Source organism: Ctenopharyngodon idella, chromosome 7, assembly GCF_019924925.1.
Source record: "Ctenopharyngodon idella isolate HZGC_01 chromosome 7, HZGC01, whole genome shotgun sequence".
NCBI classification, from domain to species: Eukaryota; Metazoa; Chordata; class Actinopteri; order Cypriniformes; family Xenocyprididae; genus Ctenopharyngodon; species Ctenopharyngodon idella.
Window position 1 is genome coordinate 23893733 of NC_067226.1, and position 25885 is coordinate 23919617.

The following is a 25885-nucleotide window of genomic DNA, read 5'->3' on the forward strand; positions in this document are numbered from 1 at the left end:
GCCATTGTTTTGTTTCAAGATGCACACCAGTAATGGTTTTTTTTACAACTTGTGAAAAAATAACACGAGCCATCAAATTTGTGAAATTACAGTATTTGATTTGTATTTAATGGAACATTTAAGGAAAAGAGAAAATACACAACACTGTACATGTTATAAGAAAATATATAACAAATTTTTTTTGACAATGTCTTAATACATGTGTGCTTATTGTATGAGGCGAATAGTGTTTTTTATACATGGAATACATACACAACATTTTTGGATATTTGAATTTGATTATAAATATCAAGTACTAAAATTAAAAAAGTTTTCATTTATTGTCTTATAACAAATTGACGAACATGGTGTGTCTGGCTATAAAACATGTTAATCAGTGAGTAAGAATTCCTTATTTCTTTATGTCTGATATGTATTTAAATATTTTTATGTGGGGGATTTTTAGGTCTTCAATGTGTAATGTGTTCTTTCACAACTTTTCATATCTCCAGTACTACAGTCGTGTAGTCCTTTCCCTCTACACCCACACCTTTCCCTTCCCTTCTCTTTTCCCAGATTGCTGTCCACAGCAGCCACCTGCCAAGCCACGGTGCTGGGTAGCTGGAAGGTTCTTGTAGACGGCACGGCTGTATGGAATAAAACACAGACCCAGCTGAAGGTGACGAGCAAGCCGACAGTACGCAGCCAAGGCCAGAACCAAGAGTGGAGTCACTAGCAAGAAACCCACAACCAGCAGAGCCACACAACCGCCGTCATTCAGTAGGTCCGAACAGTATGGTGATGAGCCGTGAGGGCGCACCTGAAAAGAGAGACATTTGATTGGTGTGGACCTGTGTGGGGTTAAGGATAACTGGTGGAATGTGTGTAGGCATTGCTGAGGAGGATGTCCCTGGAGGAATGAGTCTCTGAGGTGTGGATAGACAAACAACAGATACACCGGACAAGAATATTTGCAGACCCCACATATGCTCATTTTCTTTAGGGAGTCGATCGTTTGTTACTTCCAAGGTAGGGAGGTTTTTCTTTCTAATTATTTTTTGACAGAAGACCACTGTTAATCTGATTCACTAGAATATCACCTTTGCTTTTTAATGAAAGTGTCATTTAAAATTTACAATTGTGTGACATGGTTTGGAATACATTGTAAGCTCTTAAAGTGCCCCATTATGCTTTTTTGTATAATGACATGTCGACAACACAAACCAAACTCTTCCAGGCCTCAGCTACAACTACAGTGTTTGAGCGTCAAAGTAGACTTTGTTTGCAGGCAGCCAATGAACACCATAGACTGGCATTATGCAAATTTGTTACATTATTATGTAGGCTTGTAACAGAGAGAGTTTCAGCAGTTTGATCTTTAAAACTTTTCAGACCTTTTACATTCACAAACAGCTTTATTGCACACTGCATGAAAGGTAATATTCGAAAAAGCATTTTAAAGATTTTTTTTTTTTTTTAAAGACTTTTTTTCTTTTCTTTCTGCTCTGTGCTGCTATAAATCTCAGTGAATGTGCTTTTTTTCATGAGCATGTTGCATACTTATCCTTGGATAATGCATCAACCTGCCTGAAGCTACAATAATAGCAAATGTTCAGACAGATATCACATTTTAATTTTCAATGATAATTCTCTGGTTAAATAGCATTGCACAGAAGGAAAGAGACTGAGGGATGAAACTGACCCCCACATTCTTTAACTATCCCCCTGTGAGATGGAGGGAAGCAGAGTTAAGCAGCAAAAAAGAGTGACGGAGTAAACCGAGTAGGAGGGAGAAAAGCTGATAAAGGCCATCGGTGTTTGGAGCTGCACATTCTCACTCTGACAGGTTTCTTCACTCAAGGAGATGCTTGTAAAATTCACAGCGAAAAACAAATTTGGATAGTTGTACTTAAAGGTGCAGAATGCGATTTCTGAGAAATGCTGTTGAAACTTTAAATCAACATCTAAATAAACAATTTTGTGAATATTTGCTAAATTTTCTGTTGTGTGCTGAAAAAAATACTGTGTTTGTACTTAGTTTGGCTGTGTAAATAGGAGAAAAAACAAAGTTGATTGGACCAATCACCAAAACATTCTTGTAGCTAGTGTTGTCAAAAGTACCAACCGCTATACCGAGTCGGTACTGAAATTTAAAAAATATGATGCTTTGAGTGCTGTTGTGTTGAGGAGATTCGTAAACACCTCTGATTGGCCTTTGTGTTCACGCGCTCATCAGATATGTCTGTGATTGGCTACAATGATCAATGCTTCAAAAACATAAATGGACATCACTGATGCTCTTCACTGAGCACTTACACAGATACACACGGGACCATTTGAAAGCAGGCGTCTATTAGCAGACTGACCTGCTTTCAAACACTCATGCTTTCAAATTCAAACATTTTCTTGTGCTTTCAAACGCTCCTATGAGTTAATCATTGTAGCCAATCACAGACATATATGATGAGCGCGTGAACACAAAGGCCAATCAGAGGTGTTTACGAAGCCGCTCAACAGCGCTCAAAGCATCATTTTTTTTCAATTTCCGCGGTACCGACTTGGTATCGTGGTTAGTACTTTTGACAACATTACTTGTAGCCAATCAGCAATAGGGGGCGTATACGCTCATGACGGGGGAGGAGAGATAGTGAGCAAAAGGGACATTTGTAGAAAGACTGTAGAAAGATGGCTGAAGCATTACCAAAGAGGAAAAGGTAAATAATTGTAAGAAGAAGAGTTACGATCAAGCAAGAGTTAGGGCATGTGCTAATATTGGAAAAGCTGTTCAGACCTTGAAAACAACGCAGAGGTTGCATTGTTTCTGCTTGATCCATGAGCAACACCGTTTTTTTTTTTTTGCTGTTTTACAGAACCAAGATGCTGTTCAACAGTGTTTCTCAGAAATCGTTTACTGCACCTTAATTCATGTTGATTTGTATAGCTCTCTTCACAATACAAATTGTCTCAATTATCCTCTTTGATTATCCTATTATGTGTTTTTGACAGACTCCTGAGGAGTTGACTGCTTAAGTGAAGTGACAGACTATTCACTCCATGGAATACCATGGTGGTCTGCTGTTCCTTACAGATCTTTGAGTTTACCTCTCGTTCATATGTGGTATTACATAGGCACTAATTGGTCTGAATGGCCATTGATCTTGGACCTTAAAGGTCTGGTAATTGGAGAGGTTGGAAGAATTCAGCCTTTATTTATACACGTTGACCCTTACTGACCCATGGGCACTACGTGACGACAGCTTTAGCTGTTTTCTTTTAGGAAGGGACAAAGAGCATGTGGGATGGAGGGTCTGTAGAATCTTGTCTGTTAATTCTGTAGTAGTGTTTGAAAGAGATTGCATTTCGTACAACTAGAAGTGAGTCTTTTGACAAAAATGAACAGAGCTGGAATGGTAGAAGCAGTATATCATCTACTCTGGGTCATAGTGCAAGAATGCCTAGGGTAATCACTATACAACTTTGTGAGAGAACTTTTTTTTTTTAAACTCCAGTAATCCACTCCTGTCTTGAAACACTTCTCATCTGACGTCATCCTCCCAACTCCTGACCTGCCCCTGCTAATACTTCTGCACTCAAACTGCTGAGAAATGCCCAAGATTAAGAGATTACGTGGTGAATCAAAGAGAAACAAAGGCCAAAATCCCATAAATCCCTAGAAGAATATCTCTGAATCATGATTAGCTTTTATTCTGAATCTTTTTTCCCAGATTACAAAGGACATTCTTTTAGTGCAGCTACACTGTTTGTCTTTTTAGTACCAAACTTTCAATATGCTTTAAGCATAAATGACTGTTGTTAAATGACTCTAACTTCATCTCAGTTTGATTAATGCAATGCCCTGTTTTCTACTTTAAATCAACACGCTTCATCACGTTTACAATTTGTTTAAAATTCTGCTGGCAGACTTTTGACACAAACTAGGTCTCATAGTAAGTTTTAGCTTCTTTGGGTGCCAATTCATTTTAGGGCTAATTTTATGTTTTTATTACTTGCATATAAAGCACTACATTGTTTGGCAAAACATTTATGAGCTTATGAAATGGTTTGATCTGTTAGATCTTTTTTTAATGAACTGTTGGCTGTTCCAAGATATAAATATAAAATTAAAGTTGATAGAGCGTTTGCAGTGAAGGCTCCGCTATTATAAAAATAGTTTTTACATTGATATTAGATCTGCAGAATCTCTTTTCTTTAAATCCCATTTAAAAACACAATTGTATAGACCTGCTTTTTACTTTTTACTTTGGTCACCATGATTTCTTTTATAGAGTTTTTGGCACTTTGTGCAGTCAAGCTAAAAATACTATATAAATGAAGCTTTTTTTTTTTTATTATAAGTTAACTTTCCACTCCATACTCTGTTCTAAATACTGGTTGTTAGAGTTGTATCCTGGATAAGTTGAGAATCATGAATTTTTTTTTTTATAAAGCTGCAGTCCGTAACTTTTTTTGGTTAAAGATGATCCAAAATCAATTTTTGAGCAAGTACATAACCAGCCAGTGTTCAAAATCTCCTTACCTTAGCGTAATTCACAACGGTTAGCTTGTAATAATGTTTTATAGTAAAATCGGTACTGGTGGGTTTCCGCGGGAAATTCAAGCATGCCGTCGTTCATCTTTGCGTCACTGTTTACATAAAGGAGGAGTCCCAGCTAGTAGGCTATATGGCATGTGAGGATGCTGCTGGTGGCGGATCATTTATAGCCTTTTCTCACAGCAGCTGCAATAATTAAACTTGTCATTTTAATGGCGGATTGTAATCCAGAAAGTTCCAAATGACAATCATCAGTTACAACTGGAGATTCACCTGTAGACAAAAGCAAAAGTCTTCGGTCTGCAGAGTCGCTACAGAAATTGAAATCTGTTTGATTTTTGATGTGATCCGAGCACCATTGGTAGCGCGATTTTATTGTAATGCTTTTTTTTTTTTTTTCTCAGTTGGTCAGAACAAATGTCAGACATGTTACTTACTGGTTCAGATGACGTTTTCTGGTGAAAATTCTTATTTTGGTCATACTTCCAAGATGTAGAATCTGTACTCCAAAGTACAGTATCCACACCGATGTGGTGACTAACAGCAAACACTAGATTCATCCACGCTAAGGAGCTGTGCCAATGCACAGCCCATGTAAAGATAATTCCATAAATAACAGCAATTGCAGGTTTCAAACAGAGATGGCGACAGAGGCAAAACTTACAGACTGCAGCTTTAACTAGACACTAACAATTCTTTAAAAATTCTGAATAGACAACTAAACAAAACTAGTATATTTAAAAAAAAATTTTTTTATTTGATTTATTTAAAAAATTCGATTTGAATGAATGATTCAATGACTCACTCATAAAGACTTCACTTTATTACTGGATGAATCAGCATTTTTGAATGAATCTCTTCAATGATTCAATGACACATTTTTTTAAGTCTATTTTTGCCATTTACTGCTGTAACAATGTAACTGATAAAATCTGTATTTGAGGCGTGAAGTTACTTTCGAAAGGTGATTTCCTCTATTTTGATCACTACCGTAGGCATCAGTGTAAACTTGACTAATATACTTTCTATTTATTTATAATTTTTCTCTTAAAAAATGTGTATTGACTTAAAGAAAAGAAAATATTTTAAGTTAGGCCATTTTTTGTTCTGTGTGTATATATGTAAATGTCCTCATCATGTGAAACGAGAAACTTTGAGCTGCACGTTTACTGTCGTGTCCAAAAATCATTTGCTGCCACATTCTTCAAAAACAGCATTTTCCTAAACTCTGTGTAAATCGTATATTATTTTGTATATTGTGACCAGTTTGATGCACTTCTCCCATCTCTTACCGTTGAATGACAGAGAAAGCCAAACACCACCATGACAATAGCAGGAGTGAGGATGAGCCCAAAAACCAACCCAGCCAGGCAGGCGTTGATGGCTGCGATCAGCAGGTTCTGCGCTGTCACCAGCACTGAACACGCCCAGCAGTCCAGAGAGCCCCGGAGCTCCAGCGGAGCTTCACCTCCCCCAGCCTCCGCAGCAGAGTAAGGTGGAGGCACAACAACTCCAGATCCTCCTACTGGGGTCCCGGCTGGCACAGTGGAGGCCAAGGAGTTTGTGTGCTGGAAATTGGGGTGATGGTGATGATGGTGATGGCTGTTGTTTGGGAGCTCTTCAGAGAGGTCGAGGGTCTGGTGATGAGCCCCCTTCTCCAGTGTGCCATTCATGCTCATCCTGATCTGAAGACGATAGTAAACAAAATACTTCATTTGAACCATTAAATGCATTAATGTTTCGCCAATTATTATTACATATTCGAGTCTTTAGCGACCCGGATCTATATCTAACACGGATCTCTTAACTTCCGCAATAGTATAAAACTCTGCTTTATATTTTAATAACAGTTACAAAAGAATAAAATAAAGCATATTTTGTTACCTTTTGAAACTTGAAAGCGGTGAATTTGAGCAGATGCTTTTGATTATCTCCACTATCATCATCAGAGCTCATTCAGCATTTGGCTTTTATTTGTGATCTCAACCATATTCTCAAAACTAGCGTTTTCAACATCTTAAAAATCAATATTTTGATTGCTGACACCTTCACCAGATTCACCCTCAAGTTACAGTGACTCTAATTGATTGCGTATACAGTACTTGCTCTGCAGTAAATCACTGAGCCAATTCAAGTTTTGCTGATACTTGTGTATTGTTTTGTGAAACATCACGTCATCATTGTGTATCAGACATTGCCAACCCTATATGCTTTTTTACAAAAATTAATTAGAAAACAGACATACTTTTGTAATTGTATTTTTTTTATATTTTATTATGTTAAATTGTTTATAATGAATAGACTGAGGAATACTAAGAAGGTTGATGTCTAACTTTAAAAAAAAAAAAAAATAGGGGGAGGCTAGTGAATGACGTCCCAGGTCAGTAAAGCCCCGAGGTATGTGTTTAAGGGTTAAATTGTGAAAGGAGTGCACTTGATAGGTTTTGTATTTTCATTTGTAGGCTTAAACCACATTGTTGTGCAAAAGAGATGCGAAATAGATGAAATCAGTTCAAAAACATTTAGCCATTAATCGGTAAACTTTTTTTGTATTCATTTTTTTTTTTTTAGCTATTTAATCATACAAGCCTCATTTTAAAAGTAAACATGCTCATATTTGAAAGAGGCGTGACCCTGACCTCCAAAAATCTGAGATTAAACTGCTGTCAACACCCTGAAAAAAAATCTGCGATCCGTTTGCTAACAACAGCAACTGCAGGAAGCTATCAGATTATTTCACTCTGAATCTTCCTTGGCAACTTTTTAAAAACCTAAAAAGGTGGTTACATTAAGTGTTGTCAGTAGTGGATGCGTTCATAGGTGACTCTGACGTCTGTTTTGCACTGTTTACTAACTACTAAAGTTCAGAGCAAGGTTAAATCACTTATCACCAGGAAACTAGGTTTGTGTGATCTTTTAATTAGCTCTTTTATCAGAGACTGATTGTTATCTGAAAGCCAATTGGCCCTTTGTGGTGCAAACTAATTAGTATTTCAGTGTGTTTGGATCAACACAGGCGATATGATGAAGAGCAAAAGACCTTGACATCGCAGTAACCCACACCTCTGGGGATTTGATCACTTTAACCTCCAGTCTTTTATCATGTATATGGGTATGTATAATTTAACCCCAAATAAAAAAAATAAATGATATTGTTACTAAAGAAAATAAAGCCCAACTAGGGTCATTACAAGGTTTTTTTCTTTTTCTTAATTTTCATAATTAAGCAACCTTCCCCCAATCACTGTTTCACTTTTACTTGGTTTATAATTTATTTATTATAAATTTGTTAAATAGTAATGAGATGTCAGGACACAGTGATTGTTAGAAAAATAAAATCAGCATTAATTACGGGTGGTACATCAAATGTTATTATGATGTAAAAGTTATTTTCATTGGTAATGAGAATGAGATTTTGTCGGAGTACAGAAATAGAAAATGTTACAATGCTAAAATCCTTATGATCCCCAAGAGGCTTAATTTTCTTTATGCAAAATGTATTTTTGTTTACTAATTTATGCAAGTAAAAATGTATAATATTTATAAATGTTATATAAATTACAAAATATATGTAAATCAAAAAAAAAAAAAAATATATATATATATATATATATATATATACATACATACATAAAAATACTGGTTTGAACCTGAGGTTCAATCCAGCCTCCAGTACCCTGTGGAGCGCTGAAAAGATGTGCCCTTCCCCCTTACACTGACCATCCAGATAGGACTCCTGAACAATAGACCGAGGTCAAACTACATAAATACTTTACACGCTAGACAGCTGTGGCCTCAATGCCATACACTAATCATCTAAATATGGATACAGGATGGTCTAAGACTCTCTCACACACACATACACTCTCATCCTTAAACACTAGATCCTGAATATGCCATCAGTGATGCATGATGAGGGTGACATGTACATGTTTGTGCGCTTGCTGACTGTTGTGTTGTCTTCCTGCCTTTGTATTCTGTTTGTTAGCGCCTGTACGGCAGGTGACTCGGCATATAACAAACACTAGATCACCACTCACAGGAAACGTGAACACAAGCGCACACTATGCCAAACCTGGAGAACACCAGACTGCTCCACCCGCTAACACTGTTTCCACTTTTCTGGGAATCACACAATTGAGAATTAATCTGGAGCAAAAACTTTGGAAATATTACTTGGACACAACCATATGTACGCATATAAATTAGAAATGAACTACCTATATATAGCAACTTAAAAATCTTTATAGGTTCATAGTGGAATGGGTTTTACTTTTGCTATTTATATTAGAAGGTCTGATGTGATCTTATTCAAACTGATTCATAAAATGTTTTGATCAATACATGCTTCCACTTGATTGGGTATTTTAATACATATATACCATATATATTCATAATTTAGTGGGCAATCGCCCTGCTGCGTGATTATGAAAACTTCTTTTTACCCCTCCTCCTCCCCAGTGCCACCTGCATCTGCTACGGGGAGTTTAGTATAATCTTGCAGCATCATGTCCTTTGTGTTATTTTAACTAATCTGAACAAATTATTGTATTTGCTTAGCAGCAGCATAGCAGATCTCGTCCCCCAAAATCAAACGTGCATTCCATCCCCCATGCCAATAAATGCTTGTTAAATAATTCACTCAGAATTGTCATACTTGAAATAGTCTTTCAATGAAAGGTAGCACGTATGCACTTCAAAACTCTAAACTATGCAGCAGTTCACATGCATAGTCATTGCCGATCTAACGGTTATGTAAATTAATGTTAAAAAAAACAATCAAACAGATACGTTTGTAAGTGTAAATTCCAAACATTCCCCTGCTCTCGCCTCTGATAGGTCAGTCTCACATGCACCTTATCAAGCCCTCTGCACCCACCACTCACCCAATGTTGAGTCCAGTAGTCCTCTTCTTTTTGTTGCCTTTATCTAACTCAACATGCACTCCTTTGTTTTGTTTTTTTTGTTTTTTTCTTGTCCTATTTTTTGGAATTCCTTGTTCAAAAGGTTGTAGAATCTCAAAAATTTTAAAAACGTTTTCCTTGCCGTATTAGGCTGATCCTTGCTCTCATTGTAGTTGGTTTAAGCTCAGATTGGCTGTATATTTGTCCACTCGCTCTCTCTTAGTGAGGCAGACTGAGATATGGATGTATCCTGCCTGGCAGTTATAGCAGTGCCTTTCTCTGTGCCTCCCTCATGCCCCCTCCCCTTTTTCCTTACCCTTCTCTTCTCGCTCGCTCGCTTTCTTTACTTTTTGTGTGGGGGAAGGAATGTTTATTTAAAGAGCCAAAGTGAAGACTTTAATTACTGCTGATGGATGGAGAGGACATGAAACCACCTCACATTTACTCCACATCTTCCACACCTCCTTTCCCCTCTGCTCAAAACATAAACTGCTCTGACCACATGGTGCCAAGTGTTGTTTTTTCTGTAATTTTGTGGTGGTTTGGTTGATATTGCCCAAGTGATCTGTGCATAATCTCCATCCATCATCTTCCACCCATTATGCAATTGTTATGCAACAATCAGTCTTTTAGGGGACATTTCAAGGAATAAAAAATATGTTTGCTCAAAAAAAAAAAAAATTTATGCGACAGTTTGCATTAATTTTTTTTAGTTATGACAACCTAATGAAATTACAATTAACCAACAAACTACATTTGACTTAGAGGAACTTAATTTGTTATTAAGTTGTAATTAAGTTGATTACTCTTAATTATAAGGGTACATTTACATGACAGTGATGTACTAAAAGATATTCCTTTGTGTTTTTTGCGTACAGACGACAACATTGTCAAAACGATCCCGTTCACTCTGGTCTGCGAAAACAATTACAAACGCCGTTATGCATGCCAGGTCAGTAATTGGCGATGTCACTTTGTAAAGAAACACTAAGTGCCTGTAGAGTGAACACACACACATGATGTCACCGTTTCACGTTTTTTTTGTAGTTTACACGGAGAATACAATGGTATCGTTTTCAAAAACTTGCAGTTTTCAAAAGTTTGTTTTCAGGTCCCCAAAATGCCATTGTTGTGTAAACGAATGGCCAAAATGCATAAAAAGTTTTCCATTTTTAGTTGTAAATGGTGCCGTGTATACACCCCCTAAATCACCTCAGCTTGAGTTATAGTGCTGGAACCGATTAATCTTGTCTATTTTAGTTAAAATGCAAAACTTATTTAACGTGTATTAAATGAACATGCCAGATATTACCCGTCACTGGTGTACCAGTCAATACTTATAGAGTCAATGTAGCGTTTGCCTTTATGTACAGTATGTACTTTTCAGCACAATGGTAACCACAAAAACCTCAACATTATAGAAACTCTTTTAAATGTCAGACATAACAGCATTAAACACTAACAAGTCTTTCTCATCACTAAAAACAAATAAACTTTGATTAAACCATTAAATATTATAAAAATATTTTATATATTTTTTCGATACTTTAAAACACTAAACCTGGTTAAGGTATTTATCTGACAAAGTTATTTGGCAAAAAGGCAAACTCTACAGCTAAAGGATTTATTTTACTTTAATACTAATTTTAATTTCAATTACTAATTTTACTTTAATGGATGCATATAAACTTTAAAATGCACATAAAAACAAAAAGCTTACAGGAAAAAAAGCATACATTGACTGCAACATAATCAGTTATTAATATTTTGTTGGTTCTCACTTTGTTTTTGCATGTGTTCATAATTTCTTTGTATGACAGCCTGCCACAAAATATGTCCACCAAATTTGGCAGGTTTCATTGATTTTATCACAAATAATAAAACAATTGACTTCAAGCACAACTACGCAATATGCTACAAAATCTTTAACAATTTTTTAATAATATTTGAATTGTCAATTTTCCTAGGTCGGACATTACTTTTGGCCTCTACTGTAGACCAATAAATATTTTGACACTTGACAACGTTTAAAAGCAAGATCAGCTTTCCAGTTAACAGCCCTCATCCAGACCACAGATATATCTTTAAAGGTTAACATGGTTTAAAGTTGAAAATTTGATGTGAGTGAGGCTGATCCAGACTGCAGTTTTGTAAGCCACGTGGGAAAAGAACAGAAAGGATCACAAACAACTGATGGCAAGGAAAGATTGAGAGATCTGAAAGAAGGATGGAGTGGAGCAGCATGGGCTCTCCTTCATGATGAAAAGAATATCTGAAAATACAGAGGGAGTGGTTGCACATGAGAGGAATAAAGTAAATGCTGGGTTGCGTAACTGATAAGAGCCCATCTGTGGTAGAAATCAGACAGATCAATTAATGCCTGTCAGATGTAATGTTTCCCACTGCTTTGTACAGGCAATGTTTACTCTTTGCATTTCTGGGTACTGACCCCTGACCTCACTCAAGAGGGCGGTCAAGACAGTTAAAATGAAATGATAAAAACTCTGCAAATATGCATTGCTTAGAAGCACTGAACGGGACTTAACCAGGAGAAGAGCAAAATGATTTTTGTTGCTGAAAGTGTGATTGAGATTCACAAAATTAACGGAATGCATAGTTGATAAAAGTTGGATGACAAGTAAATTCCTACTACTTGATTATGAAAAAAACAACTAGTCTAACACTTGATGGCTGTTCTGTCAAGTCTGTCGTCAGTTAGGAACCTGGGTGTGCTCTTTGATATCAGTCTTTAATTTGAAAGCCACAATCCTAGCACCTGTAAAACTGCATTTTTTCATCTTAAAAATATTTCTAAATTAAGGCACCTTATTTGTCATTTGTCTTGCTCTCAAAGACAAATGCAGAAAAGTATGGCAAGCCATTTTGACTTATTCATTCTCAGGATATGAATTCTTGATATCAACAATTCAATTCTTGATATCAGGAATTACATTTCCACTATAACAATGTTAATTCTTGATATCAACAATTCAGTTTTCACTAGTTAAAATGCTAATTTTTGATATCAAGAATTACATTTCCACTAGTAAAAACTAGAATTCTTGATATCTGTATTTGAAATGTCACCACAGGCTCCCATTCAAATTCAATTGTTGATATCAAGAATTGATTTCTTACTAGTTGAAATTCCGATTTCACATATCAGAAATACAATTCATCCTAGTAAAAATCATAATTTTTTGATATCATTAATTACTTTGTTACTAGTGCAAATATCTATTCTTGATATCAACAAATGAATTGCTACTAGTAACAATGTTAATTTTTGATATTAATAATTTGATTGTCACTAGTGACAATGTTAGTTTCTGATATCATGAATGTGATTGTTACTAGTAAGAAAGCCATTTTAGATATCTGAAATTTTATTGATATCAGAAATACATTTTCAGATGTCAAAAATGAACATTTTTACTGGTAGCAATTCAGTTGTTAATATCAAGAACTGACGTTTCAACTAGTGCCAGTTGAATTCTTGATATTAAAGAATCAATATCAAGAATTCTAGTTTTTACTAGTGGAAATGTAATTATTAATAACAAAAATTAGCATTTTAACTAGTCAAAATTGTTAATTCTTGATATCAACAATTCATTGTTACTAGTGGAAATTTAATTCCTGATATCAAAAATTGCAATTGTTACTAGTATCAAGAAGTATCTGATATCAAGTACTGAATTGTTGATATCAAGAATTTTTATCCTGAGAATTAATAAAATTCAAAACGGCTTGCCATAGAAAAGTTTATGCGTTTGACCTCAAGTCTAGATTGTAACGTTCTACTGGGTGGTTGCCCTGCACACTTAATAAACAAACTCCAGCTGGTCCAAAATGCAGCAGCTAGAGTTCTTACTAGAACCAGGAAGTATGACTATATTAGCCCGGTTCTATCAACACTGCATTGGCTCCCTATTAATCATAATCATACAGTGTTTGTTGTTGGCCAGAGGAGAACTGTTTTCTCCAAAACTGCTTTATTGATGAAATGAACTAATTTAATAATTGATTATCTTTACAACAGAACTGAATCCACACTGAACTGACTTCAGCTGAACAATGACACTTTTCTTTTAGTGCTGCTGTACAACCAAAATGTTTGCATCATTGAATCATTTTCCTGTTGTCACTGTAAAGCTGCTTTGAAACTATAATGTATAAAGCGCTTTATAAATAAAGTCTTGACTTGCTGTAGACTGTCTGAAGATTGCCTAAATGCTGTTGTTACATTCCAAATATCACTTTGTCAAGTTTTGCTGTAAAAAGTTGTATCCACTTTTGTAGGCCAAAAATGTCTTTGAGTGATTTGCTTTCACCAGCCTCTGGTTTGTGGCAAGCGCAATTTTGAGTTCACCAGAGCTCCTTGACTTTAGACTAGTGTGCATTAATTAAACAAGCTTGGCATTTGCAGTTTGGCTTTCTGAATAGAGAAAAAATGAGCAATGTGATAAAGGAGGGGTGGAAAGCACTTCCTGTACTAACAGGAAGTAGGAAATCCGCAAGCCTGCACAACGTTAACCTGTACATGAGCCTAATGTCCTTTTCGAACTCTACTCTTTTTCAAACTCCTGAGTTTGTGTTGATTCTCCAAAGTCAGTTTGGATAAGTTTCTGCTAATATATTTGGAGTATTATGGGAGTGGATTTCTGCAATAACTGACTATGAATTGTAATGTTTTGCAAAATAATTTGTTGGCAGTTGAAATGAACTCCTAGTAGTTGATGCTTGAGCTTGGCTGTTGTAAACTGTTTGATGTATCTGACCATCAGTTCAACTCTCGCTGCTGCTATGTCCAGCCTACATGGGTGTGTTAAATGGAACACTTCCATTCTCACACAGATAAATTGAAAGCTACTGCATGAAGTGAGCAATCTTGTGTCAAACATGTATTAAAGTTTAGCGATAGGGCATGTTACTGGAAGCTGATCACAAAAGTAAACAAGCTCTGGTTCCTCTAAAACCCACGTCAACAGAGAAGAACAGGAAGGAACTTTGATGGGGATGAACCTGACACAAAACGTCATGAATAAACAAGGATAAATACTCGCCTACAGATAAAGGGCGTGCCTGGTATGGGCTGATGAAATTGCGGTATGATGACAAGAGCAATATATTAATAGTCTAGAAACATTTTTGCAAAAATTAATATAAAAAAAGTAATGCAAAAATTAAAATGATTTAGATTTAAAAAATAAACAAACCAACAAATAATTTAAATATTTTTTAAAGGTACACTATGTAATTTTGTTGTTGTTGTTAAAAATGACCTTCTAAATATTGAATCAATACAACAATCAGTCCTTCTTCCAAAACATGTTTTTTCTTACCCTAAATCACAGTGGCAAACCTTTTGTTTATAGATCTGTCGGGATGTTTTTCGCCCGTGCATATCTCAAGTGCTGCATCTGAAATCGCATACTTCATTACTGTATAGTAGGTGAAAAATGTGACAAAAGAAGTATGTCCGAAATCACAGTACTCATAAAAGAGTCGGCAAAAAGTACGTGGATGATCAACTTCTTCCAGCACTGTAGTGTGCATAAGATGGACACGTTACTATCCCATGAGACCAGGGGGGAGGATTTATGAATGGCAGTGATGCGACGCAACTGACGTTGGTAGGTCACATGATAGCCTAACGACAACATGGCGAATGTAGTACGTCCAGATTTCATTCATACTACACACATTCATACTATATAGAACATACTTTTTTAGTGGTTGTGAGGTAATTACTTATTCAAAATAAGTACTCAAGACAATATGCAAGTTCAAGCAGCCATAGAGAAACGTTGATCCGGCTATATGCATGTATGGTGTGGGATTCGCATAGGTTACTTTGTCACGAGTGAGAAAGGATGACATGGAGCAGCTAAATCGCCAACCTTCGGGGAAGCAACCGTTTTAAACAAACACCGAACAGAGGAGATTCTGCTGGAGAAAAGAGACTGCGACAAGATGTACGCAACTTTTCAAGGAAGTACCGTGGGTGCAATCCACTTCGCTTTTAGACATACACTTGCAAAGGCCCTCGCCTCCTCGATTTTGACAGAGGGAGTGAGTCGACTCTGATGTACACTTCAAGCACTATATCCCACAATTCAACTTGATTGTGATGTCACGCGCTTAACTGTAGTATGATTTATTTTGAGAATTAATAGCATTGTATATTGTTGCGATTTAATCGCATAATACTTGTATCTACCTTATGTTCAGTCAAAGTTTATACTATTGATGTTTTTTTTTTTGTTTGTGTAATTTTATCTTTCTCCAACAGCTCAAATACCTATATTTTCTCCAACAACTTATATGCATATAGAATGGTGCATTAAAAAAAAAAAAATGAAATATTAAATCAGCTCCATAGTGAATTCCAAGTGATCAAGGGGTTAGTGCGTTCCACCAGTAGTGGGCACTCGTGCAACGTAAGCAATGACACACATCCAAGTCCACGAGACTGAGGGAAGTTAGAGAGTGAAGCGCATACAAATTTGGAACGCAGACTTAGTGTATATCTACAGCAACGTCTTCAGCCAGTCTTGAGATCCTTTCCATCAAAACTGGTTATATATCTCAAGCCTAGTAGCAGAATGTTTTATGAGCAGCAGGATAATCTTTTTTTTCTTAGTTATTAGAAAGAACCGAATTCATCCGCAGAGCAGAATCAAAACCAAAACATTGTTCTTCTGCAAAATGCATGCAATTTTGTTGATTTATATATATATATATAAAGTTTTTTTTTTTTTTTTTTTTTAAACCTTACGCTCCCACTGAATGAATACAGAGACATGGCATAGATCAAAGTTTATCAAAAGCATTTAATATTATTCAGAGTAATCATATCAATGTCACACGAATTCACAAAGTGTTTAAGAAATGTCTGGCTCAGTTCGCTTCGTGTGTGAATTCCAAAACAGTGCAGATTTTAAATAACCACAAAAATAAAATAATAATGAGGAAAAAAGGAAAGTGTGTATATTGCAACAGGAAAAATATTTCTTAAAAAATTGAGAGTAGCTCAAGAACTCAGCACCATCTATATCAATCAAAACCATTTTCCTGATAATACATGAATTACTTCACGCTAACGCCTCTAAAGCTGTAAAAAAAAAAAAATTACAGTATATAACTCAAAACAATAATGCGTTAAATCCCCTTTCACACTGTTACTCATTCCAGTAAAATGTCACAATTTACAGTTCAATGTGATTTTTCTCCATATATGCCTCAGTTTAGGCGTATGACAACCCACTGCAGCCAATTACTGTATACTGTGTTCATTGAAAGTTTATGCCTGCTGTAGTCAGAGTCGTGTCCTCAAATGAACAGCATTTACAACAGGACAGAAGCACCACTTAATGTGTAAGATAGGTATCAAAAACTGTTCTTAGCCCCAATTCGTGAAGCACCTGAATTCATCAGAGAATAGCTGCTAATCTAGGCTCAGGATTACTAACATCAGTCCAAGTCACCATCTTAGTAAAAAACAAACAAAAAGATTCAGAGACACAGGTCTAAACTGAGAACTCATATGAACATGGCCCCTGGATTTAAGCGGATTTCCTTTTTTCCAAAATAAACAAACTGGCAAGTGAGCAGGTGGTTGAATATATAACAGTGATCACATTTAAGTCATAATGTTAACATAAGTGGGGAAAATGTATTTTTAAAACATTTGTGTATAACAGACTTCTGGTTAGTCAGATCCTACTCTGTGCTCTATAATCTAAAAGGACAAGGAGTCAGTTATGAGACATTTAATTTATATAGACAGGAAAGATATTTAAAGGGGCAAGCACCAATATTAAAAAAAAGAAAAAAAAAGAAAAAGAAAATTAGCACCCTTAAAATATTACAGAGGATTTAGAATAACAATAGAAACCCTTAATACATCTATGATAACCATGTTGAGGCAGGGGAGAACATTTTATATCCAATAAATAGAAGAACATTTTAAATAAAAACAATTTACAATTTAAAAAAAAGAAAAGGAAAAAAAAAAAAAAAAAAAAATCTAAGAATAGATCTGTATAGAGGTGAGAAACAATTCACTGACCAAAACAGGTGAAACTGAACAAGTATACTCACAAAATGCAGGAAAAGAGATTGATTAAAAATGCAATCCTAAAACGCTTGTCCTGATGATATAAACACAACATTCCATACTAAAACTGAAAAAGTATTTTAAAACCCGTATGTTTTGAAGCATTCTGAACAACTGTATTTCTTTTAATTCTTAATGCTTTAGAAAAATGTCCATAGCTCTATTATTAGTATTATTAATTTTTATCTCTTCACTAAATACAAGTCACAAGGCCAATGTGGTATATATCTAGGCTGTTCTAGGTTTAAAAATAATAAATTATTGGAGAAAAATAAGCACCCACGAAAAGTACAAAGATCATTTAGACATTTCAGTATTCAAGACAACACACACACACGAAAAAAAAAAAAAAAAAAAAAAAAAAGCAACATGAAAGAAAACTAAGAACAAAAACCCAGACGGACAGGATTTTGTCAACTCCGCTGCTGTAAGCCGTGACAGCACCAAACTGCGGTCCATCTGAAGTCCTGCAGAGCCATTCAGAGGTTGGTAAACTGGAGTCTTATTGGCTGATTGGTTCTGTAAACAATGCTGAGTAAACTGGTTCTTGATTGGCTGTTCAACAAATATTAACAGTAGTAGGTAATTTTTTTTCCAACGGTAAATGTTTTAAGTCTTAATTGGACTAAAATAAAAGATCTTGTCCTGCGAGCAGGAGTTTTGGTTATGGCTGTGTGAGGGAAAGGGATGAGACGTTCTCATCGGGAGCTGGGACTGATGGCCTTAGAAAGCAGAGAAACAAATGATAGATGTTAGCTCTTTCTGAAGTTTTGTTCACAGTCGTTTACTTTGACAAAGCGTGCGGCTGAACTCACCAGGCTGAAAGAGTCGTACACGTTCATTAGCTCCTCCATGCGGTATTGCTCCAGCACTACTACATTGGAAAGGTTTGGGCTGCGTTGTCGTGCACAGTCCTCACAGTGCACCACATACGTCTTCCGGCTGCCATTCTCGCTGGTCACAAACAGCAGGTTAAACACCTCCACCTGCTCAAGAATGAACAAACCACAAACTCTTAAAGCGCCGCTATTATGTCATTTACACGTCTATAATTTTGTTTAGGGATTCTACCAGAATACATTTACATGATTTAATTATTTTTCCTAGGGTACGTTTACAAGATACTGATGTACTAAAAAATTTTTTGCGTTCAGACGACAACGTTGATAATTACAGCATCATTGATAATTAAATTTCTTTATTTAATCCCTCTTTATCATTTCAGATAGTGATGCACCGTTCATGATTTTTCATGGCCAATTTCCGATTTGTTAATATTGTGCTACATAAGACACCTGCACAAAATGGCACACTGACTGAATGAAAATGCGAATTCACTCTGACAGTAGGTGGTGCTTATGGAACAGCAGCAGTTCCTTTAGTTAACGCTGTACACACAGCAGCACTGTGCTTATAAAGACTACTTTATATGGAGGTAAGAGGAAAAGAAAATGCCATCGAAACTTCTGAAGATAGTTCCCTTCAAAGATACATTCATATAAACCCCCATCCTCATATTTATATTTTCTTCCTATATTTTGAGCATTGCGAATAGTGAGCTTGTTGTGCCTGGTACAGTATTTGCTGGTGCGTCTGTGTTCTCTTCTTTGCGTCCGTCTCTGGCCTGTGTTAACGCCCTGTTTACAGACCTCGTAATATTTCCACACAAATTACATTTTGGGAAATGATTGCAATGCAGTGTGTGTGCAAGTCCAGAATAGATATCGGCCAAAATGAAACGGTCTACCGGTGCATCTCTAATTTCAGATGTGATGTTATAACTGTTATTTCTTTACATCACGGCATAAACTGTATGTACATACAACACACTGACCTGCAACAAACCGCACAGTTCAGGAAACAATCATTATTACAATGGTGAGAACACAACAAAAGGTTGTGACTGTACGGCTGAGGAAGTGTTAACAATAAATTTTGAATTCAGCAAAACCTATGTAAAGATGCAGTGTGTAATTTCTGCACCACTAGCAAAGTTGCATATTTCATAACCTGAGATGACACAGCTGTATGTTAAATATTCTTTTGTTGGAATATAATTCTGCAGGTCTGGTGGGTTTTTGCATGGTGATACTATCTTTTTCTACTTTGAACCTGCCAGTACATTTTACAAATTATGAAGCACAACAATCGACTCACATCACACTCGTTACAGTAGTAGGCCGGCTCATCCTTTACTCTGCTCTGGTAGGAGATCTTCTTTCCAGCTGCTACCAGCTGGTCCCTCAGGATCTGAATGTGCTTAATAGACTGAAGGAGACAGTGTCTGAAAAGGAGGAAAGAAAAAAATATATGAAATGTCCATGCTACTTAATTGTGGTGTAACTTGGTAAGAAAAGAGTCCATAATGCTGCTGCATACTCACTTGATCATTTTGTAAGTGTCTGGATCTGTGATTTTGACGTTGCGTGCCACGTTCCAGGACACATGAATCATGGGAACGATGGATTTCACCTTCTTCACTTCGTTCCACTCAAATCTCTCCAAAGCCAACTGGTACTGATATGCTACAAAAGCAAAGATAAAGGTCTCATAAAAAAGCTTTTTACAATTCTGTGCCCTGGCTAAGAAATTTTAGTTTTACACATTTTGTTGCGACTGTTTATGTAACTATAATGACGGATACATTTTTTCAATGATAAAAAGAAAGGTTAAAAGGTTAGTGTGTAGGTTACTCACAGTTGACAGGTCCCACATTCCAAGCAATATTGTTGCACCAGCCCACGGCTTGAACCCAGTGCACAGTGCCTGCGTTGATCCATACCAGATCTCCTGGCCTTTGGATGAACCGGTACACAGGGATATTAGAGCGGTACAAGTCGTCCAGAACTGGCCACCATGATCCTGTCAGGTAGTCCACTCCATGCCTGAGTGAAAATTCATTCGCAAACTTAATATATTTTTGGTTAAAATTAATACTTTCATTAGGAATCAAACATTATTTGGCTATTAGTGTTATTTTGACAGAGTTTTTGAAAAATTGACTAACTCTGCTGTGGCTTACAAAGACAGATTTTGAATGTTTAAGTGAGACAGTTTCTTACTTTTCACAAAAATCACTGATGGCCTCCCAGTAGTTGTCATGGACAGCAAACCACTCACAGTCTCCAGGCCCAATATTAATGTTTACGGAACAGAAGTTATTGTTCTCCTGGTGTCCTGATGACGCAAGCATTAAACATGAAATTTAACATCAATAAAATAACTACTTGCCAAAGAAGACAAATCTATCCTTGACTGACTACAAATCAAGAAAGTTATTTGAGATCGAGTCAAACCTGGTGTGCGGCAGCCAGGGACCTTCATGTAGAGTTGTACTGTATTCATTCCCAAAATGGTGTGGCCAACATGGCTCAGCATATTCCCACTGGAAGAAACACGCATAAACGCCGGCAACTTCTGCAGTTCTTGCAGCTGAGCCTTCCATCTAAAGAACAAGACAATATAATTTAGTTAATACACATTGCTTGTACATTACACAGGCAGCATTCTATTTCTATGTCTTGGGAGTTTTACATATTTATGGTGGATATTTTCATATCATCCAAAATAAACAAGTCGGTGCACACGTTCAAGCAATTATGTAAAATGGTCTTACCTTTTGGGATCGGACAGGTCAATGTTGGTGCCAAATTTAATTATCTTCCCCACAGATTTCTGCTCTGAACTGTAAAGATAATTAAACAATTAATAACAGCATTTTTAACAGATCATTACTCTTACACACACACGCACACGGAGTATGATTTATAATAGTTTTAATTAAAATCTTAAATAAATGTTACTTTGTTTTATATATATATAAATTAGGTTTGTTAGGTTTGTTAATTATTTGGATTAATTCTAGAATTAAGTGCTAAGGTAATTTGCAATAAATTACCTGGAGCTGGGAGCTGAGGAGTTAATGGTCATATTCTCAGAGTTAGTGGCTGATTTCTCATCATCATCCTCCTCCTCATCACTGCCCTTCTCTTCCTGCAAGTTCAGACAATGGTATGGTAAGTGCATGATGTATATGATTCTAAAGGCATTTCATTTTATAGTTTATAATCAGACATAACTGTACAAACAAGAATTCTAAAGTATTTGCAAAATGACCAATACACCTCCAGAAATTAACAAATACTGTTTCCAAATTTTTGTGGTGTAAGAGTGTACATTTGTGTTCACACCTGTAAGCTCTCTTGGAAGCTGGAGGCCTGGTACTGGGCATACTTGGCAATCGTTGTGTGTGACCTGCTGCTCTCGCAGGGCCAGGTCTGGCCAGTGCCACTGGGATCCCAGTTCTCATCCGCTGGCTGCTGGACCTGGGTCCGGACTTCTACTGCATGCTCCCCATTTGCCTCCACCAAAGACTTTGTGGAAAACAGCCCAAGATCTATAAAGGAGAAGAAATGGGGAAAAAAAGTGCAACTTAGTTTCCACAACAGCAAATGTTTGGACACAACTGTAGAGTTACAAAATTTACAACTGAAAATCGGTCTATCCTCCAGGCCCAATCTAGAAGACATACGCATAAACTTACTTAATCTAAGGGAACCAGCTAGTCCCCGGATGACAGTAATGGGGTTTTTAGAATCTGTGCAAAACTGCAGCAGGACCGGAGAGAATGCATCTCTTTTACTTTCCAACTGCAGAGAAACACCAACATGGAATCAGTAAGCCATACTTTTAATACAAAACTGAATATTTACTTGATTAATAAATTATTACTTGAGTAGAGGTTATTGTTTATGAATACAAAGAGTGACCACAAGGGGGCAGGAGACGCTGACAATGCTACTGCAGTGCTTACATAGATACTAGGTGTGGGGGGGTTGAGTTTCTCTGGAGGGATGGGCAGCTCTGTGGTCAAAATTGGTTTAACAGAGAAGGCAGGTAGGAGGTACGATTCCTTGAATTTCTCCTTCACACGAGCTCCCCTGAAACAAGAAGACATTGAGTATTAGATAAGGTCTTTCATGGTCCCAACTAAATTGCAACTGCAGCCAAAAAAAAAAAAAAAAAAATCTGTTTTAGAGATGTCCTGCATGGAAATAATGCTTACTTGCAGGCTCTGATGATTTCACTAGCTGTGTTCTTTATGGTGATTTCCTCCAGAGGAATCCTCCTCTCCTCCACCTCTGAAGCAATAAAGGTCTCCCTGTCCCCACTCTCCACCTTTATGAGGCGTATCTTCAGTTCTTTGGGTGGTCCATCTGTAAGCGCCTTTAGTTTCTGAAAGTCGTCAGAACATAATGCTGATGAAGCTGATGGGAGATCAGAGGAACGTCCTGAGCTGCTGCCCTTGTCTTTACTTTGTGCCCACTCTTCCCCTTCTGTCTGAAGTCGGTTACATTCCTCTTTCCTTTTCTTCTTGTCTCCATCACGCTCTTGTTCCTTCTCCCTAAACTCCTTACTCTGAATGTCCAGGTTAGCCAGCACCTGCCTGCTCTTCTTTTCCTTGTGTGACTTTCCATCCCTGTGCCGTCGACTGAAGCTGGAAGATGAGGATGAGGAAAGAGATGCATCGTCGTGTCTTTCTCTGTGCTTTTTCTTCCTCTCTTTCCTGTCTTCATGTTTTTTGCTACTGTGTTTGTGTTTCCTCTCTCGTTCTCTGTCTTTGTGTCGGTCCTTTTCTTTATCAGGTTTGCATATCTCCTGTGACTCTGCCTTTGAGTGGTCTTTATAAGGGAGTATGTGTTTGTTCACTTCATAGCTATGACTAAGCTCCGCTAGCGAAGACTCTGAGATGGTAGTCAGCTTTGGTCGTCTTTCCAACAAGTCTTTTACAGTTCCAGAATCCTTCTCTCCTGTGGGTTCCTCTGAAATCTCTTCCTCATCATCATTGCCCAAAAGATCTGACTGGCTTATTTTATCCCCTCTTTTCCTCTCTGATGCCCAATTTGTGGGCGAGAGGGGACAGGGCTGACCTGAGTTACTAATGGCAAGGGTTTGAGTCGGACTGCTAAAACCTGGTTGATTGGTTGTACCTGATGTGGGGGAAGTGCTTTGTTGTTGCCTGCAAATGTCAGGCCCCAGAGAAAGAGATGAAGAGTACTTAACTCCCACAAAAGCAGAGGGAGGAGGACGACCAAAGGGTCCACCCCGGTAGGTGTATTTCTGGCTCTCAAGTACAGATGCAAGGTTTTTAAACATGCTGTTCACACCTGTCTGGTGGAGATGTGGCCGCTGAGGTGGTGGTGAACAGGATGGAGTTTCATCTTCCCGATCAGCTTCTTCTTCATCATCATCATCATCATCCTCCTCGCACTCACTTTTCTCTACCTCTGGAAGGCCATACAGCTTGGCTAAGTCACTATGGCGATAATTGGTTCCTGTTGTGGCAAGAATGCTTTCTTGGGACTGCATGCTAATGGAATTGGCAGACTTGGGAATGACCTTAAGAACCTCCTCTTCTTCCTCAAGTGAAGAAGTGCGACTGCAAGGCGATGCCAAGGAACCCTGCCGACTTAACACAGGTGGGCTTGCATGGCCATCTGGCTGATGATCCTCAGTTGGAGATTGCTTTAGGGCAGGCACAAGGTCTGGTGCGCATAAATAATTCTTCATCGGAGCCACATTTGCAGAAAATGGAGGTTCTGGTCCTGCTCGTTCTCCCATCTGACCAGAATACATCTCCTCCTCTTTCTTGATGGACTCATCCAGCATCTTCATAATGTTAGCCAATCCATCAGGCAAGAGCTCAGAAGTTTCCTCCTCAAATTGGGCACCATCAGAGTCACCATTGCAACTACTAGAACTGCTACCCAGACTACCAAGTCCTGTACTGGGCATGTGTTTTTGCAGGCTATTTGCAGTCGTGCTGATTTGTGTGCATGAAGAGGGAACATCCTTGGGGAAAGCCTGGTAAAGTTTGGGTGGCTCTCGCAGGGGCGGGGGGTTGGGAATAGCATCCAAAATCCCAGCAATATGAGGGGTTTTCAACATGGTGACATCTTTGGATGGGTCAGGTTTCAATTGCATTGTATGGTTGTGGGAGGGGCTGATGAGACCTGACTCTGAGGGGTATGTGGGAATCCCAGTGGAATTCTGAGATAGTGCTCCACTCTTCCATTTCTCTCTCTGCCTTTGCTTCTCACGGGCATATTCTGTCTGGGGGGTGAGAGGGGGTGGTCGTGGTCGTTCCATAATGGTTGTTGCAGTTCCAGAAGCACGTGGAGGCACTCCTCCTCGACTCAACCAGGGATAAGGTGGTGAATTCTGGCTAGGAGGTGAGACAGAAGAGGGTGCATCGGCTGGAGACAAACGAGGAGGTGGAGGCTCAGCTGCACTACCTGACAGCAAACGTTCTAGACTCTTGATTGCAGACTCACCGTGTGCCTTTGTCTCCGGTTCTTGTCGCTCTACATTTTGTTTCCTCTCTTCTTCTTGGTCTCTCCTTCTCTGTTCTGCTTGCATGTGGCCCTGCAACTCTGCATCAAGTTTATTTAAAGCATCAGCAATGGATTGGGAGCTTGGGGTAGCAGTTTGCAAACAGGATATTGGGTAGACTGGGGCTGGAACAGTAGTAGTTGCCTGAGAAATTGAGGAGGAAGATTGAATGGGCACTGAGCTGTATGAACTGTTGGATATTGGATGGAGGGCTGAATTCACTTTTATGTGTGCTGGAGGTTGAGGGCGATGCAAAGATGAACTGACGGATTGTGGGAGAGCGTTAGAGGTCTTGCTGGTGATGACACTCTCCCCTGATCTCTGAAGCCCTGAGTTTAGGGTGGAGGAAGCAGAGGACACCGGGGTGTAATTAGGTCTACCCTGTCCTGTGTGAGGAAGAGTGGACTGTTGAATCTGAGATTGTGCCCCTCTGTATGGGTGTGGAAGGGTTCCAACACCAGGGTGGACACCCTGATACCCTGGATGTGGCAGATTTTGGCCAATCATGGATACATGGTTTGGGTTTGAGATTAGCACTGAAGAATCTGTTCCTCTCCAGCCGCTTAGGGTGCTGGGGATGGAGGAGGTGGTAGGGGGTGCAGAGCACATAGTAGGGATGCTTCCAACATTGGTATATAGTTCCAGGGAGCAAGGTGGATGAGGAGTTTCCAGGTTTGGGGTAATGACAGGTTTTCGAGCAGGGGCCTGAGAAGGGCTCACATGTTGGAGGGTCCCTGGACCCTGGTCGCCCCCAACAACCTTATTCTGTGCCTGAGAAAGGCGTGCGACAACCTGAGAATCCCCTGCTGCTGAAATATCACGTGACTCCTAAAGGGAAATGAATATTAGAGTCAACATAACATAGGACACAAAATTTTAACTATTGACAGCATTTATATGTTGCTTATCATGCCATTTATATTTATACTAATTTAT

General features: G+C 38.0%; 2 protein-coding genes across 6 annotated transcripts in view; both read right to left on the reverse strand.

Moving 5' to 3' along the window:
* Positions 1 to 77: 77 nt before the first annotated feature.
* On the reverse strand, positions 78 to 15003 carry tmem88b (transmembrane protein 88 b). Of its 2 annotated transcripts, none has more exons than XM_051898686.1 (3): positions 14781 to 15003; positions 5824 to 6216; positions 78 to 799 (listed from the first exon to the last, which is right to left on the reverse strand). In XM_051898686.1, the coding sequence occupies exons 2-3, from the start codon at positions 6208 to 6210 to the stop codon at positions 518 to 520; spliced, it is 669 nt and encodes a 222-aa protein (XP_051754646.1). In that variant the 5' UTR covers positions 6211 to 6216; positions 14781 to 15003; the 3' UTR covers positions 78 to 517. The 2 variants fall into 2 exon arrangements, with proteins under 2 accessions (XP_051754646.1, XP_051754645.1); XM_051898685.1 differs by lacking the exon at positions 14781 to 15003 and adding an exon at positions 9418 to 9669.
* A 1248-nt stretch (positions 15004 to 16251) lies between these two features.
* Positions 16252 to 25885, reverse strand: part of kdm6ba (lysine (K)-specific demethylase 6B, a) — a 92379-nt gene continuing 82745 nt past the window's right edge. For 3 of the 4 annotated variants that reach the window (XM_051898664.1, XM_051898665.1, XM_051898663.1), the window contains 13 exons: positions 22623 to 25777; positions 22371 to 22497; positions 22101 to 22206; positions 21748 to 21953; positions 21456 to 21550; positions 21174 to 21242; positions 20854 to 21002; positions 20620 to 20734; positions 20255 to 20442; positions 19941 to 20082; positions 19715 to 19841; positions 18373 to 18546; positions 16252 to 18279 (listed from right to left, as the gene is read on the reverse strand). In XM_051898664.1, the coding sequence (XP_051754624.1) occupies positions 18256 to 18279; positions 18373 to 18546; positions 19715 to 19841; positions 19941 to 20082; positions 20255 to 20442; positions 20620 to 20734; positions 20854 to 21002; positions 21174 to 21242; positions 21456 to 21550; positions 21748 to 21953; positions 22101 to 22206; positions 22371 to 22497; positions 22623 to 25777 (4677 nt within the window). In that variant the 3' untranslated portion in view covers positions 16252 to 18255. The remainder of the gene's footprint in view (positions 18280 to 18372; positions 18547 to 19714; positions 19842 to 19940; positions 20083 to 20254; positions 20443 to 20619; positions 20735 to 20853; positions 21003 to 21173; positions 21243 to 21455; positions 21551 to 21747; positions 21954 to 22100; positions 22207 to 22370; positions 22498 to 22622; positions 25778 to 25885) is intronic. The other variant, XM_051898666.1, reaches the window with a different exon arrangement.